The following is a 16,773-nucleotide window of genomic DNA, read 5'->3' on the forward strand; positions in this document are numbered from 1 at the left end:
TCTGATTGGTCAGTGTACTGACTGGGTTTTGTTAAATTATTTCCCATACCAAATTATTTGCAAAATAATATGTATACCCGTCCATTACGGAACAGCTCGGACTTTTTGGTTAAATGTAACAACAAATAAAAACGTAAACAAGGTCTCTTGCAAATGGCAGAGGAAGATATTTTGCCACTTTTAGCCATTAATATTCCACCTGATGATGATGACAGTTCCGACAGTAATAGTGGTAAGACATGGCACGCAAAATAAATTCACTTGCACCGAGTCCAGTTCCATCTGATTATGCCAGTGGTAAAAAAATAATGAATTCAAACAAACGAAGTAGGTACACATGGAAATTATATGAAATTATGGAGGTTTCGTGGACTCTACAGTCCGTCACACTTGTTCTGTAAAGTATAATAAATTTCCATGATGTTTCGTCACACCTATGAGCGGTTTTGTCAACTGAATTGTTTAGAACTATTTCACACATTTAAGCTTAACCAGTTAGCTTGAACAATTGACTCAATTAACTGCACATGACAGCATGTGTGTGGGTGTTAATATAATATTGCTAATTAGACATCGATGAACAAGAAGTTCTTCCATGCCAATATCTGGGTCATCAGTCATGCTGGACATTGAAACTGCCTCATGGAAGGCGATCCGTGAAGACGTCCTGGATGCAACCGATATACATTGGTAGGCCTGGTGACGCGGAGTACATGGAGGGGACCTGGATCAGCAGCTCCTTGTCACATCGAGAAAATTGTTTCCGAAAACAAATCAGATCAAACAAAAGATCAATTGATGTTTGCTCACACCTTATTCATTAGTGGACATAATAGTTCTATTAATGGCTAAGTATAATAAGGTTCACAAACTATAATAAAATGTTGATGAAACAAAAATAAAATAAGGTAGAAAAACTGGTAAGGTGAAGAAACATGAAGTGTTTTCTATCATTATTGATTTCTTCACAATTATCAAACATTGATTACTTAATGCTGAGGATTGCGAGCATTTACCACACAAGCATCATACACATTTAATGAATGGACTCCACCCTCCGTGACGGTCTTCTTTTTCTAATTTTCAAAGTTGTGGCTGTACTCTCCACTTTATTCAGTTCATATATTAAAATACATGCCCCTGGCCCAAAATACCTAATGTTATACAAAAATCATTAATTATAATCCTGTAGTGACATTGCTTAATACAAAATTGAAATATTATAGTTTTAATACAAAAAAAAATCTCAATCTTCAATTTTTAACAAGCGTAGTATAATAGCGCTATGTAAACCAAAAGGCTTAATTTTTATATACATTTCTTGTTGCAATGCATTATTGTATGTGATTATCTGATATGGGACTGTCTATAACAGATGGAAGTCATGCAGAAGAAATGGATGAGAATATGGCAGATGAAGAAGATGATGATGATGATGATGTAGAAGGGGCCAAACCTTCAGAAAGCCGGTCATTTGACCAAGCCTTACCCAGCTCACATTCAGTGTGTTCTAGCCTATGCTTTATTTGTAACAAAACATTTGAACACTTAGTATTGTCATAGTCCACATAGTAATGTTGTTTTTTTGTCTTTTTTTTCGTGCTATTTATGAAACCACTTATTTTAATATCTTAACATTAAATTTAGTTTAACATGTACATTTCTCCAGCTAAAATATTCATTACTATATGCTCTTTCGTAAACTAAGAAAATATCAACATCTTGCTGTTTAAGTACTTGTACATGGTTGTATTTTTCACTGTTGTTTAAAGGACTGATTGACCAAATTGCGGCAGTTTTGGCATCCATAGTACTGCAATCATGCTTGTTTATTTGAAATTGCCAAAAAGTAATAGGGACTTTCAAAACCAGTGCTATATTCTTTTAAATTGCTTTTATTACTTTATTTTTCTTCATGTACTAAGTATCACAATTTGACCAATACATTACACATTTTGTGATTATAATTATTTTGCTCATGAAAATGTATTAACAAGCTATCAGAAAATAACTGGTCATGTTTCTATTTTCCAGTATCTGGGTACTGACCTGGAGGAGATCAGCGGAAGAACGATACTGGATGATGACATGGAGATAGAGTTGCCCCTGGTGACGTTGCCGGGGACAATCCTTGTGCCCGGCCACATCATTCCCCTGTACTCCCACAACCAACATGAGGTTGCAATGCTGAAAGGAGTTGTGGATTCACCACATAAAACATTTGGTGTTGTAGCCCTCAGGTAAATTTAAGGAACACTCTTGGATACATCTTGTTGTCATGGAGTGCTATTTTAGTTGCCTACTGCCACTGTCCACTGTCCAAACGAATTGTTTGTTATTATTCTTAAGGTTTGTTATTTATTCATATTTTGTCCAGCTTCTGCTCGCAAATATTAAAGATAAAATTATGAAAGTCATGTGGCTGTCCTTCATTTCCTGTTATAGAGATGTATTTAATGGTAGTACCGTATAATGTCGGTCGGTCGGTCCGTCGGTTGACCAAAGCTTGTCCGAGTGATAACTCAACAATGCCTTGATGTTTGGTCATCAAACTTGATACGAGGATAGGGCCTGACCAGCAGATGACCCATATTGATTTTAGGGGTCATCGGGTCACAGGTCAAGGTCACAGTGACCTCAAATGGTAAAAGGATTTTAGAGCTTGTCCGAGTAATTAATCAACAATGCTTAGACTTATGGTCATCAAACTTGTCATGGAGACTGGGCCTGACCAGTAGAAAGTGATGACCCTTATTGATTTCAGGGGTCATGGGTCAAAGGTCAAGGTCACAGTGACCTTGAATGAAAAAGGTTGTCCGATTGGTAATTTGACAATGTCTTCACCCATGGCCCTCAAACTTGACATGGAGGTTTGGCCTGACCAGTATATGACCCCTTTTGATTTTGGGGGGCATCGGGCCAAAGGTCAAGGTCACATTGACCTTGAATGATAAATAGTTGTCCGAGTGATAATTCGACAATGCCTGCACCCATAGCCCTCAAACTTGACTTGTAGGTTGGGCCTGACCAGTTGATGACCCCTTTTTATTTTGGGGGTCATCGGGCCAAGGGTCAAGGTCACATTGACCTTGAATGATAAAAGGTTTTCCGAGTGATAATTCAACAATGCCTGCACCCATAGCCCTCAAACTTGACTTGTAGGTTGGGCCTGACCAGTCGACTCTTTTTTATTTTGGGGGTCATCAGGCCAAGGGTCACGGTCACATTGACCTTGAAGGCAAACTCGACAATTCCTGGATCCATGGTCATCAAACATGACATGAAGGTTAGGCCTGACCAGAAAATGATCCCTCTTGATTTTGGGTTTCATCGGGTCAAGGTCACAGTGACATTGAACGCAAAAAGCTTGTCTGTGTGATAACTTGACACTGCCTGCACCCATGGCCCTAAAACTTGGAGGTACATGCATATTTCATTCAATTGTCCAAACAATCCTGACAATATGGCGCTCAGGGGGGGCATAATGTTTGACAAACATCTCTTGTTATATTGATGGCTGACTGCTATAAAACTTGCATGTGATACTGAAAATCATTTGGTAATAAAGGTGAACAGTTTTGGAGTTGTTAAGCATATATTTGATCATTTATGAAGAAACCATTGTAAGCAGTTCATGCTGTTTTGTAATCTTATATTTGAAAGTCAGCAAATAAAATTATGATAATGTCCTTGTTTAAGAAGTTATTACACAAAAACTCATTTATCTTAGATGAGAGGTAAGCATTCAAGTGTTTTTATCCCCGCCGAATCGAAGAATTTTGGCGTTGTCTGTCCGTCATTCCATCCATCTGGTCCTATATCTTGGTAGGCATTGATCAGAAAATGTGTAAACTTGGTCAGAATGTTCCCCTTGATCATATCTCGACCACTTCAAAAAGTGGTCACATTGGGTCAAAAACTAGGTCAAATCTTAGAAAAATCTTTGGAACATATTAGAGGCATTATACATGGTCAAATATTCATGCAACTTTATCAGAATGTTTTCCTTGATGAACTCTTGGTCGTTATTAAAACTGGGTCACATATGATCAAAAATTAGGTCACTAGGTCAAATCTTAGAGAAATCTTGTCCAGAACCATATAATGGTAATGATTGGTCAATTTATGTTCAAAATTGGTCAAAATGTACCCCTTGAAGAAATATGGACCACTTAAAAAAGTGGGTCACATGGGGTCAAAAACTGGTCACTAGGTCAAATCTTAGTAAAATCTTTGGAACATACTAGAGGCATTATACATGGTCATATATTCATGAAACTTTATCAGAATGTTTTCCTTGATGAACTCTTGGTCGTTAATAAAACTGGGTCACATATGATCAAAAATGAGGTCGCTAGGTCAAATCTTAGAAAAATCTTGTCCGGAACCATATCATGGTAATGATTGGTCAATTTATGTTCAAAATTGGTCAAGATGTACCCCTTGAAGAAATATGGACCACTTAAAAAAGTGGGTCACATGGGGTCTAAAACAAGGTCAGTAGGTCAAATCTTAGAAAAATCTTTCGAACATACTAGAGGCATTATACATGGTCAAATATTCATGAAACTTAATCAGAATGTTTTCCTTGATGAACTCTTGGTCGATAATAAAACTGGGTCACATATGATTAAAAATGAGGTCACTAGGTCAAATTAAAAAAAAATCTTGTCCAGAACCATATCATGGTAATGATTGGTCAATTTATGTTCAAAATTGGTCATGATGTAAACCTTGATGAAATATGGACCACTTAAAAAAGTGGGTCACATGGGGTAAAAAACTAGGTCAGTAGGTCAAATCTTAGAAAAATCTTTGGAACATACTAGAGGCATTATACATGGTCAAATATTCATGCAACTTTATCAGAATGTTTTCCTTGATGAACTCTTGGTCGTTATTAAAACTGGGTCACATATGATCAAAAATTAGGTCACTAGGTCAAATCTTAGAAAAATCTTGTCCAGAACCATATAATGGTGATGATTGGTCAATTTATGTTCAAAATTGGTCAAGATGGACCCCTTGAAGAAATATGGTCCTTTTAAAAAAAAGTGGGTCGCATGGGGTCTAAAACTAGGTCAGTAGGTCAAATCTTAGAAAAATCTTTAGAACATACTAGAGGCATTATACATGGTCAAATATTCATGAAACTTAATCAGAATGTTTTCCTTGATGAACTCTTGGTCGTAAATAAAACTGGGTCACATATGATCAAAAATGAGATCACTAGGCGAAATTTAAAAAAAATATTGTCCAGAACCATATCATGGTAATGATTGGTCAAGTTATGTTCAAAATTGGTCATGATGTAAACCTTGATGAAATATCTCGACCACTTTTAAAAGTGGGTTACATGGGGTAAAAAACTAGGTCAGTAGGTCAAATCTTAGAAAAATCTTTTGAAACATACTAGAGGCATTATACATGGTCAAATATTCATAAAACTTTATCAGAATGTTTTCCTTGATTATATCTTGGACTTATTTAAAACTGGGTCACATATGATTGAAAATTAGTTCACAAGGTCAAATCTTAGAATTTTTATGTCCGGAATGGAAATGATTCGTCGGATTATGTTCAAAATTGGTCATGATGTACCCCTTGATGAAATATGGACCGCTTGTAAAAGTGGGTCACATGGGGTCAAAAATAAGGTCACTAGGTCAAATTTTAGAAAAATCTTTGAAACACGTTAGAGGCAATATGTATGGTCTTATTATCATGAAACTTGATCAGAATGTTTTCCTTGATGAACTCTTGGACATGTTTTAAACTGGATCACATGTGATTAGAAATTAGGTCACTAGGTCAAATCTTTCAAAAATCTTGTCCGAAACTATTTTATGGTGGTGATTGGTCTGATTAAGTTCAAACATGGTCAGAATGTTCTCTTAGGTTGAATTTCGACTGCATTTTAAAAGTGGGTTAATGGGTAAAAAACTAGGTCACTTGGTCATACCTTAAAGAAATCTTTGGAACACTCTAGAGGCAATACATCTGCTCTATTTTCCATGAAACTTAATCAGAATGCCTCGATGAAATCTTGGAATAGTTTGACACTAGTAGGTCATGTGGGGTCAAAAATGAGGTCACTGAGTCAAATCTTAAAAGAACCATGTGGACACTCTAGAGGCTATATTTTTCGCATATATCTGGACCATTCTTCATGAAACTTGATCAGAATGTTTGCCTTGATGAAATCTTAGAACTGGGTAACATGGAGTCATAAACTAGGTTTCTTGGTCAATTCTAAATGTAACATTATTTACATTTTTTTTTTTTCAAACAGTTGCAATCAAATTCAAACTCATATATATATATATATATATTTCATCAACAATTGATTTCCATTCCTTGACTTAGCCCAATCAGGCAGGGGATATCAATTCAACGAATTTGCTTGTTATTAACAGAAACTTAAGTTGAAAAAATCAAAAAAGATTACTTTGGGTGTTAGGGTGGCCCAGTGAAATCTACATATCCAATCTAAATCTGTGTAAAATAGTAAAGAGTCTGTTTGGGCATAAATTATTGACTACAAAAACACCTCAGTATTATGTACATTTCTTTACAAGTCAAGCAGCAATATTTTGGGTGGATGGAAAGATAAAATCATCATTAGTACAGGAAAAAAGAAAACAGAAAAATGTTTAACTTAAGGCAGCAACAACTGCTTACCGTTATTTCACAGAGCACTATATTCAACACATGAGTGTGTGTGTGATAAAAAATTGCGCAAAAGCAGTTTCAAAATATTTGAAATTTTCACATCAACGTCTTGATTTTGCATTGATGTGTGCCACAATTCATGTAAGTCATTTTTTTAAAACATACATATCTTTGTCAGTTTTTGAAATTTTTATCTTAAAATTGGCTGAATATCTTTGTCAGTTGTTGGGACTTTTATCTTAAGATTGGCAAAAGATTGCAGATATTATTTATAAAAAATAAACCCTAAATTCCATTACTCTTATAGCAGTGGTCTATGATATTTTGGGACATCTGTCATTTATTTAATGAATTTGAGACTTGTCCACAAGTTGCAAAAAAATCTTAACTGTCACTACAAGTTCATGTCATACAAGTTTGGCATGCAATTTCAAAACATTTCTATTAGTTTGTTTGCTTCATTTTACAAATTGTTTTTCAGATATGAGGAACATCGTCATGTAATTGCCAGTATAGGAACAACAGCAGAGATATACAGCGTAAAGAACGAGATGCATGAGGGCTCGGGGATATCAACGATAACAGTCCTTGCCCAGGGTAGACAGAGATTTGAGCTGGTCAACTACAGAAGAACTATAACTGGGTACATATTGCCAATCATGATGTCACACTAATTGAAATGTTTTTGTAGTTAGGTTTTTCTCTTATGTTTTCACACATGACAATTATGTTAGAAGCACTGTTCAAATGTATTTCTGTTACACTGATTTTCATGCATTCAAACGGGATCATGGGGCGTCAATCAACGATTATATTATGTTCGATTATCGCGTCATCAATATTTGTAATTGAATTGTTCTTCCCCGTAATACTTATATTACCTAAAATCCAAGTGTTAAATTAACCTATGGTTAAGATGCCATAATTCAGGTTTAAAAAGCAACAGTCTGTCATATACTTTTAATTCATATCTTCAATAAGATGTTTAATTAAGGAACAATATAGTTTTCAATGTGTCTTAATTCTACTTTTCAATTTTCAAAATTTCATTTATATCATGTGTCTACATTTGCAGGGTATTGTTGGGGCAAGTTAAAATCCTACCTGAGACAGAACTTGGTGACATGTTGGAAGGTATACGACCCCCGATGCACTGTCGGTTGTGTTCCCCGGGCAATGAGGATGAGGAGGATGTGAAGGTTGCCATGGATAAACAAGGGAGAATACTCTCATGTGTCAGAATGAGGCCAAAGAGAAAAGTGAGTACCGGTAGGGTGTTTTCAAACAGCTAATTATGCATTATACATACTGAATGATGTTGTATAAAATTATGTTAATAACCAAGTTAAGTGATGGTTTTGTGTGATAGTCGCATATTTAACTGTTTGATTTTTAATAGAGCTTAACAAAAAATTGTTAGTTATGTGTAGCCCGCAGTATGTAATAAAAGCTATTTATAAATATTTCACTTTGTAAACAAACAATCGTTCAGCTTATACTTTCAATAACTTTTTTGTTCAGGCCTTTGTAAACATAGGTGAAAAAAACGAGAGAAGCTTACATGTCTGGCCTCCGGGATAGGCATATTTATAAGTGAAAAAAGTGATATAAACTTACTCACCAGGTAAAAGTATCCTTCAAATTCACCAAAATACTCAAAGAATCCACCTTTTGCTTCGCATTGCACATGTACCTGACTTAAAATTCCACAAAAATAATTTATGTTGGACCCTCTGAAAATGTTATATTATTCCTATATATGAACATGACATTCAGTATTGATAAAAAGTAAGTAACACATTAACTTCTGAATAAAACTGTACTTAGAATTCTGACGTGTGAAATAAGATATTTCAAAGAGCTAAGATTAAGAAATGACAGAAAATCAAATTGGATTATAACCTGTTTCCAGCAATTGCCTATCTGCTTAAATAAGTGCATGTACCATGCTTTATCAAGAATTGCATTTTTGAAACATGTACAGACTTGATATCAGTATTAAATTCTCTGCCTGAAAAAACCCCATTATAATTTAAGTCAGTAAGAACATAATGTGTATGATTTTTTTGATGACAAAATGGGGTTACCTCGCTCTCCTGGTCTTAATCATTAAGTTGCTGCTCAATATTTCATAGGGCTCAATTTGCTTAAATAAGAAGCTTGTTATGTTTCAGGTGAATAGGTTTTCCTGCGCCATCTACACCTGGTGGCCCCCATGGGTCTACAAGATGTATGATGCTGTAAGTAAGATTTTCTGCACAAACTACTTGCTTGTCTGTTTTATACATCATTTAAGTTTAAGTACATCATAGCCTTTATGTCATCATTGTTACATGGTGTGAAGCCTTTCATGTTGGCAAATTGCATCAATAACTGTTACAAGATATTTATGTGAGACTTGATACACATGTGAAACATGACAATGTTACTGCTCTGATAACTTGAGCTAACATGTGTTTGTAGTAATGCCTCTGATCCAGGAGAGCGAAAAAAATATGAACATTAGCATGTGCTTGTTGTGGTCTTGTTTTAAAGTATGTGATACACAAATGTGTGAGTTTTAGATGCCTAGTGTCTGCTTTTTGAAGGGTTTTATGTAAAAAAAAATAGTGTGTAAATATTATGACGAAATAGGCCAGTTCAAGTCTGATTTTAGTTGAAATAAAGAGAAAAATACGAACTGCAATAACCTCTATTATGCACTATTGTTCATTTATTATGCATTTCAATTACCATCTAGAAATACCCTTCCAAATTTTACTCAAACCACCAGTTGGGACTTTGACAGACCTAGATTATTTGTTGTACAGATTCCTCAAGTATATATCTATCAAACAAATAAATACAATACAATAAACTGTTGCTTGTATAGCAGAGCATGCTAAGTTCAGAAGGTTGCTGTGACATTAACCTTGAAGTTAGGTAGAAGGGCTTGTGTGACACATCACTATGCTATGGTGATCACTTCTGCCATTCAATTTTAAAATCTAATCACGAATGAGAAAGATAAGGATTGGACAAAATCGGGACAGACAGTCCGACCAACCGACTTCATTGTAACGCTTTGGGGGTACAATAAGAATTAACAATTCTCTTAACATAAGTGTTATTTTGTCAGGAGTTACTGATGAAAAGGATAAAAATGGAGCTACAGAAGTGGGATGTGACACTACAACCAAACAAACTCCCAAGCGACTGCACGAAACTCTCGTACTGGGTAACACAGAACCTGCCTGTGAACGACACACTGAAGCTCCATCTGCTGAGCATTAACAGTGCTGTACAGCGTCTCCGCTGTGCCCTCGGAATCATGGAGAAGGTGGGTTTGTTTATGAGGGGTGGGGGGAGACAGGATCCAAAAATGAAATGGGAGCGTTCTTTCACTATTGTATGCTACTTTTATATACATTAAATTTGTTTAACTCAGTCATTTTTCACAAACTTTATTCTAGATTCTGCCAGAATTAGTCAGTATATGAAGTGATACCATATTCAGCTTCATAGAAAGACCAAATTTTTTCAATCTAATCTATAAAGTAGGTCAAAATAAGTCCCCATCCCAGCAGGTCTTATAATAGATGAATGTTTTGTCAGGCTTGCTCAGTACTTCAATTTTACATTTTGTTACTTGAACCATATTTAAGTATTTGTAAGAATTAGGGGCTTTTTGAGCCAAATCTCTCCTTTTAAGGGCTTCAAAAAATACAATTCCTTTGTCAATAAATTTCATTTAGATTTGCATGATATATACCTGAAAGAACCATGGTTTGCACTATGTCTCATATAGAATTATATTGAAAGCACAGAATGGATGATGGTAAGGTTTTAGCTGAAGAGTTGTGGAAGAGTGGTGCATAGTGTCCTGTATTGGTCGCATCCTCTTGCCCCCATGGAGAACAATATATACCCTTTTGCCTTCATACCATGAAATGCTTTAGACCGTCAAAAAATATTTTGTTTTAATTGAAACTTATTATATGATTATAAATTCATACAAACTTAGGGCTATTCCATTTAAACTTATAACCCCCAGGGGGAAAGGCACTTTTAAATTATGCCACCCCCCTACAGCAGCAAATTTACTCTAGATGGGTCCAATTTTGGGGAAAAGGGCACCCACCTATATACCATTTAAATAATTGCCTTCCCCCCACATTTTTGGCAGTTGAAATTTATCAGTATTCGATTAAACACAATTCCAAACATTTTTTGTCAAATTCATTATATTCAAGTTCTTCACAGCTCTTTATAATGTATTTTTTCCCTCAGCTTCCTGTCCTCCTTGGAAGCACTCCTTTACAAAACCTGGTGTTAAAAGGTGAATAAATCTTTTTTTCAATAAACACATCAAAAGTATGTGAGTTAATAACCACTCCCCCATAAATAGGGAGAGATAGTGTTTTTGCTTGTGTTGCCCATCTGTCCGTCCATCTGTCTGTCTGTCTGTCTGTCACAAATCATCTCTGCTCCATATCTCTTGAACTGCTTGAAAGATCTTAAAATTACTATCCGCAAATGTTTACCATATTGAGACGATGTGCGAAACACATGCTTATACCAGCTTCTAGGTCAAGGTCACACTTTCAGGACAACGGTCATATGACTTCATTTCACGTCGTCTCCATATCTGTTTAACCACTTGAAGGATTTTGAAAAATGGCTACAAATGTTTACCATATTGGGTTCAGCTCGGGTCCAGGTCACACTTTGAGATTAAAGGTCAGTCTCTTAAATTACTTGAAGAACTCCCCACAAATGTTCACCATATTGAGGCAATGTGAAGAGCTTTTGCTACAACCAGCTCGGTTCAGTGTAAAGCTCACACTTACAGGTCAAAGGCTCTTATATGTCTATTTTATGTGTCAGCTACATATCTCTTGAACAGCTGGGAGGAATTTTAGATAACTTCCCCCAAATGTTTACCATCATAGAAAGATGTGCAGAGAGCAAGCTACAACGAGCTCAGTTGAAGGCAAAGGTGACATAACTTTATTGTGTGTTCGCTCCATATCTTTTGAACTGCTTTAAGGATTTTGAAAAAATCGCTACAAATGTTCACCATATTGAGACGATATGTCACAACCAGCTCCGTTTAAGGTCACGGTCACATTTACAGGTCAAAGGTCATATGACTATATTTTGTGTCAGCTCTATTTCCATTGAACTGCTTGAAGGATTTTGAAATAACTAACATTCACCATATTGAGTCACACTAAGAGGTCAAAGGTCATTTGATTCATTGACTAGATTCAAGATATTTGGGACAATTTGCTTAGGCTGAAACATCAGTTTGTAAATACAAAAACAACCTTCTAGTGGTGATGATTATGTGTACATGTTTTTCAGTGTTCAGTGCTGTGTTGCCACCGCTGTACCAGGGAGGTGACCAGTATGTCCAGTATGTTCAGCATGTCCGTGTCCGGGCCGCTGAGTGCCTATGTCAACCCAGGGGGGCATGTGCATGAAACTGTTACAGTCCACCATGTTAAAAACCTCTCCCTGTATGGAAGACCTTCAACTGAACACAGCTGGTTCCCAGGGTAAAAGATTAACTGCATTCATTCAAAATTATTTCGCATAATATAAGTAAATTATGGTAGACAAGTAATAGACAACAAGCCTATTCCTAATTCCTAGTGGTTTTCATGGTAATAAAAACAATCATTGTATCTCTGAAACTAAAATAAATCTTCATTTAATTTAATGCTTAAAACTCATTTAAATTTACATTAGACTGCATGTAATCAGAAAAGTATGTCAAATGTGTACATGCTGTAGTATTGTGACTGTATGCACTGTCATTTGATTTGAACAGGAAAATGATGTCTGATATCAATTATATCTAATTTTAATTTTCTATAAACCACTTATAAACCACTTATGATAAATATTTATTTCACTGAAATCAAATGTAAGGAACTACATTATCTTACTAACACTATCTACCTTAATATTTCAGCTATGCATGGACTATAGCCCAGTGCAAGCGCTGTTCCAACCACATGGGATGGAAGTTCACGGCCACAAGGAAAGACCTTCAACCACAAAAATTTTGGGGACTCTGCAGAACATCACTCGCTCCCGGGATTTCCGATCCAGATGAAAATCCAGATGTTGCAAGCTGGACACCGGTCATGTGATGTATCAAGCTGGACACCGGTCATGTGATGTATCAAGCTGGACACCGGTCATGTGATGTTGCAAGCTGGAAACCAGTCATGTGATGTTGCAAGCTGGACACCAGTCATGTGATGTTGCAAGCTGGACACCAGTCATGTGATGTTGCAAGCTGGACACCAGTCATGTGATGTTGCAAGCTGGACACCGGTCATGTGATGTTGCAAGCTGGAAACCAGTCATGTGATGTTGCAAGCTGGAAACCAGTCATGTGATGTTGCAAGCTGGACACCAGTCATGTGATGTAATGATGTAAAAATGACTGTCTGTCTTGTGCTGAATGATGCCTATTGTGCTAATGAGATGTAATGTGATCATTTATTTATGCTCATGCATTCGCTGAAAGCGTTGCTGTCTGTTAACCAATTTGTGCCGGCTTTTAGAGGTACACATCAGTGTAACCTATGTGTTCATAAAAGAAATGTCAATATACATTACTTCAACAAGCTAGTTTTAGTTTATGCTTGTCAAGGCATAAATTTTGTTTGAGGATTAATTAAAGATTTTGAGAATTCACATTTAGAACCATGTTTTGTCTATTTGACATATAAGATGTAATACACATTATGTGGACATGTCCATTTTATAATATTAACATTTGCCTAGTCCTTTATAAAGATTAATCATGCATTCATAGTGTATAACATGTAAGGAGTTATGATGGCATCTTTATTTTAATATTGCGCTCGGATTGGATAAGCGTGACGTCATTTAACCAATGATGTACGATGTTACAAATATCATATATTCTTTGATACCAACTTATGTTGTCGGATATTTCTTTCTTCAAATACTCAATCACATTAGGTACTGCTATTTTTATCATAATGAATAATTATTTGAAATGTAAATATTAGTATTATCACATTTTTTCCTGCATTTATGCTGAATGAACACAGTAGTTCAAGCAAGCAAAATACCAAGAACCACTAGCCCACTTTATGGAATTTGCTTGTGTGCCTTACTAAGTTCATGCAGCATATATGCAATAAAGAATGCTATCAATACATAATTGTATCAGTTTGAATGATGTCAAACTTATGTGATATCAATATTTTGTTTTCCTGTGATATATGTGTTTGAAATAGAAATCAAAGTATTTTTGAAAGCATGTGGTAATGTTAACTTTGTAATTTCTTAGAAATAGGATTTTTCCCATTCTATCAGTTTGTATTTTTAAAATGTACATCATATGACTCATAAAGTGATCTCTCACACAATTCTTCTCAACAAGATCTCTGTGGACATCTTTGTTCTTTCACAGAGGTGATAAGGTTGCATCTTATTCTTGTCCGAGTTTAACAACAATGACTTAACCTATGTTAATAACCATTTCAAGGAATCATCAAAATTTTCTACATTCCTGCGTGATTAAGATTCCCTCTTATGTTAAAATTATAACTGATACTGTTAGTCAGTTGGAGTATTGATAAGTTGTTAAAGTGACACTCTTGTTCATACATACACATGTATAACAAACATAAATTTTGGCTGATAAACCTTCAACTACTTACTAAATAATGCATTTATGGAAAATATTAATTACTGATAACAAGATTGTGACCGTGTTTTTAATAGCTGAAAGTGCAAAAATATTAAATGATTGGTGAATGCTAAAAGATTTACTGCGATCTACTATCGTCTCATAAGGTAGAAATGCAGTGTTTTCTGCATCTTTCAAATTAAACTGGGTATGATCTTAATAAAATCCATTGTTTTCAACATTTATTCACCCTTTTTGGTATATAAAAACAATTATATTAATTTTGGTATATCTTTTTTGGGAGTAAGAGTGCATCTTTAAGTATATAATGGGCTTTATTATGAGAGATGACCCTAAACACTCTTGTACAAGTACATGTATGCCATTGTGTGTACACTTGGGCATCTAGGTTTGCGTACAGTGTACAAGTTTAGAATGACAGATGCAGGTATCTGGGATCAAACTAGAACAGGTTTAGAGAAATATTTTGCAAAAAAGGAAGATAACACAACTTCAACTTTAAAGTACACGTCGACTCTGTGTTTCACAGCCTCTATTGTTCTCTTGCTCTTTATGTAAAGTTTAAAGCAGTCTGAATATTTACCATAAGGTTATTCTTATTAACATGCAACTTTAGCATATTTTTTAAAAATATTTTCATCGTTCAATTTTAAACATAGCTTCTAGAGATGTTATTTGTATTTAGAATATACAAGGAAATGCATGTATGCAATATGAGTATTCTGATATTCACCCAATGAATACACATGTATAGCAGTACATGGGCATATACAGCTTGTATGTTACAAGTTTGAATTTGTATATTTTAATAAAAAAAAATTGTAAACAAATACAGTTACTTTATAGACAATGTACGTGTGGACAGGGCTATGACAGTCTGTAATGTGCTTTTATAGAATGTCAATAATATGGATCTGTCTGATTTGTTGTAGAACAGCAAGCCTTAAATCAGAGAATAATGTCATGTTTTTCTCATGTGTCATTCAACTTTTAATCTATCACAAAACATCTAATTTCACATGTTTGTGTTTATTGTTAAACATATTAGGTATGCAAAAATAGATATTTAAATGACATTTTGTGTCGAACATTTGGGTTCACACCATAATGCTTTAGACTGGCTTCCCCTATGATCATTGAAATGTGATGCGATGTTCCCTATGCTTTGTATGGTGCAAAAACATGTTGAAGTACATTTTTATATGCTGTTGTTATTAGAGTATTAAAATAAATATACACCTGTTGTTTTATATGAATACTTGTCTAGCTTACATGAGTCCTTTGGAAAGCAAACAGCTTTACATTTTGATATTAATCAAGGAAGTGACAGTGTCAGACAGAAACAGGCCCCACTGGTATGTTGGGCCTGGAGCCATAAATTCTTACATCTCGAGTGCGAGTTTGAGATTAAAGACTCAAAACTTGAAATCTTTATTGCACTTTGAACACACTAAATGAAAGAGTTCATAAACATACATAAATATAAGTGACATATTTTGTAAAAAATATCTTTTTTATGAGTCCATGTCCCAAACTCGGACTCAAACTGTATAGGTAAGTGGATATGGGCTTCCCTCTACATTGTCCTGCAGACGGATATCATTCTGAGTTTCTATGGCAACGCTCATGCTTCAAACTGCAAACATTCCAATTCTCTACAGATGCAATGTCTAACATCTTGTTCCGTATGATTTTGATATGTCGCTATATATTAAAAAATGTTATGATTGCATGTGCAAAGGTTGGTTGTGGACATTTGGTTCACGATTGAAGTCTGTTAAACAAAGAGTAGAAAGGTGTCATTTAAGAAGATTGTCACATAGCAAGACCTTCATATTGTCTTCTCTGTTAACATACAAAACTTAACTACAGTTGAGTTCAAACTTCTAGCAACTCAAATTAACCTTAACAAATGTTGAAGAAGGACACTTGCTCTAAATAGCTATCTGGCATATGCTTCATTTATCAGGTTAGTGGCAGTTTGTGAAAAGGTTTCTTCAAATTTAGCCCTTTCCTCAGAGACAACATTCTTTTCAGCACAAACAGTCACGATTTGCTTACAATACAATGTTAACCTACAACAAGATAATGAACTTCATAGATAGTCAACATTGTTGAAAATGTTCAATTTATAAGATTGGCTATACCCTGGGCGTTATAACATCAGTGCAAGCGAGCAATTTGAACAGAAGATGGACGATGTCACGGTGTATGCTAATAAATGAATGTTAATGTTAATGTTAATAAAACGAAATTCATGTTGAACACAACACATGTTGTGTAGCGGTAAAATGTTTAGCTTCCACATCCATAGCCTTTTACTGTCATTGTGGTCAGAGATGGTCGCTCATATGCACTTAATTGTACAAACCGAGTAAACGGCGGACTTATCCCATTGGTTTTAGAAATAGTTACGATGC

At 35.3% G+C, this 16,773-nt stretch overlaps 1 protein-coding gene across 1 annotated transcript; it reads left to right on the forward strand.

Moving 5' to 3' along the window:
- Positions 1 to 85: 85 nt before the first annotated feature.
- Positions 86 to 15,603, forward strand: LOC128218062 (protein cereblon-like). Its single transcript, XM_052925587.1, has 9 exons — positions 86 to 232; positions 1,376 to 1,503; positions 2,035 to 2,240; positions 7,154 to 7,315; positions 7,748 to 7,931; positions 8,847 to 8,912; positions 9,791 to 9,991; positions 12,019 to 12,212; positions 12,632 to 15,603. Exons 1-9 carry the CDS (start codon positions 154 to 156, stop codon positions 12,810 to 12,812), a joined length of 1,401 nt encoding a protein of 466 aa, XP_052781547.1. The 5' UTR covers positions 86 to 153; the 3' UTR covers positions 12,813 to 15,603.
- The last annotated feature ends 1,170 nt before the right edge of the window (positions 15,604 to 16,773 follow it).

The sequence above is a fragment of the Mya arenaria genome, chromosome 14 (genome assembly GCF_026914265.1).
Source record: "Mya arenaria isolate MELC-2E11 chromosome 14, ASM2691426v1".
NCBI classification, from domain to species: domain Eukaryota; kingdom Metazoa; phylum Mollusca; class Bivalvia; order Myida; family Myidae; genus Mya; species Mya arenaria.

Coding starts and splice junctions, on each gene's coding strand:
- LOC128218062 (XM_052925587.1), top strand. CDS start 154: ATGGCAGAGGAAGATATTTTGCCACTTTTAGCCATTAATATTCCACCT. Junction 8,913..9,790: donor TCTACAAGATGTATGATGCT/GTAAGTAAGATT, acceptor TTATTTTGTCAG/GAGTTACTGATGAAAAGGAT. Junction 9,992..12,018: donor CCCTCGGAATCATGGAGAAG/GTGGGTTTGTTT, acceptor CATGTTTTTCAG/TGTTCAGTGCTGTGTTGCCA.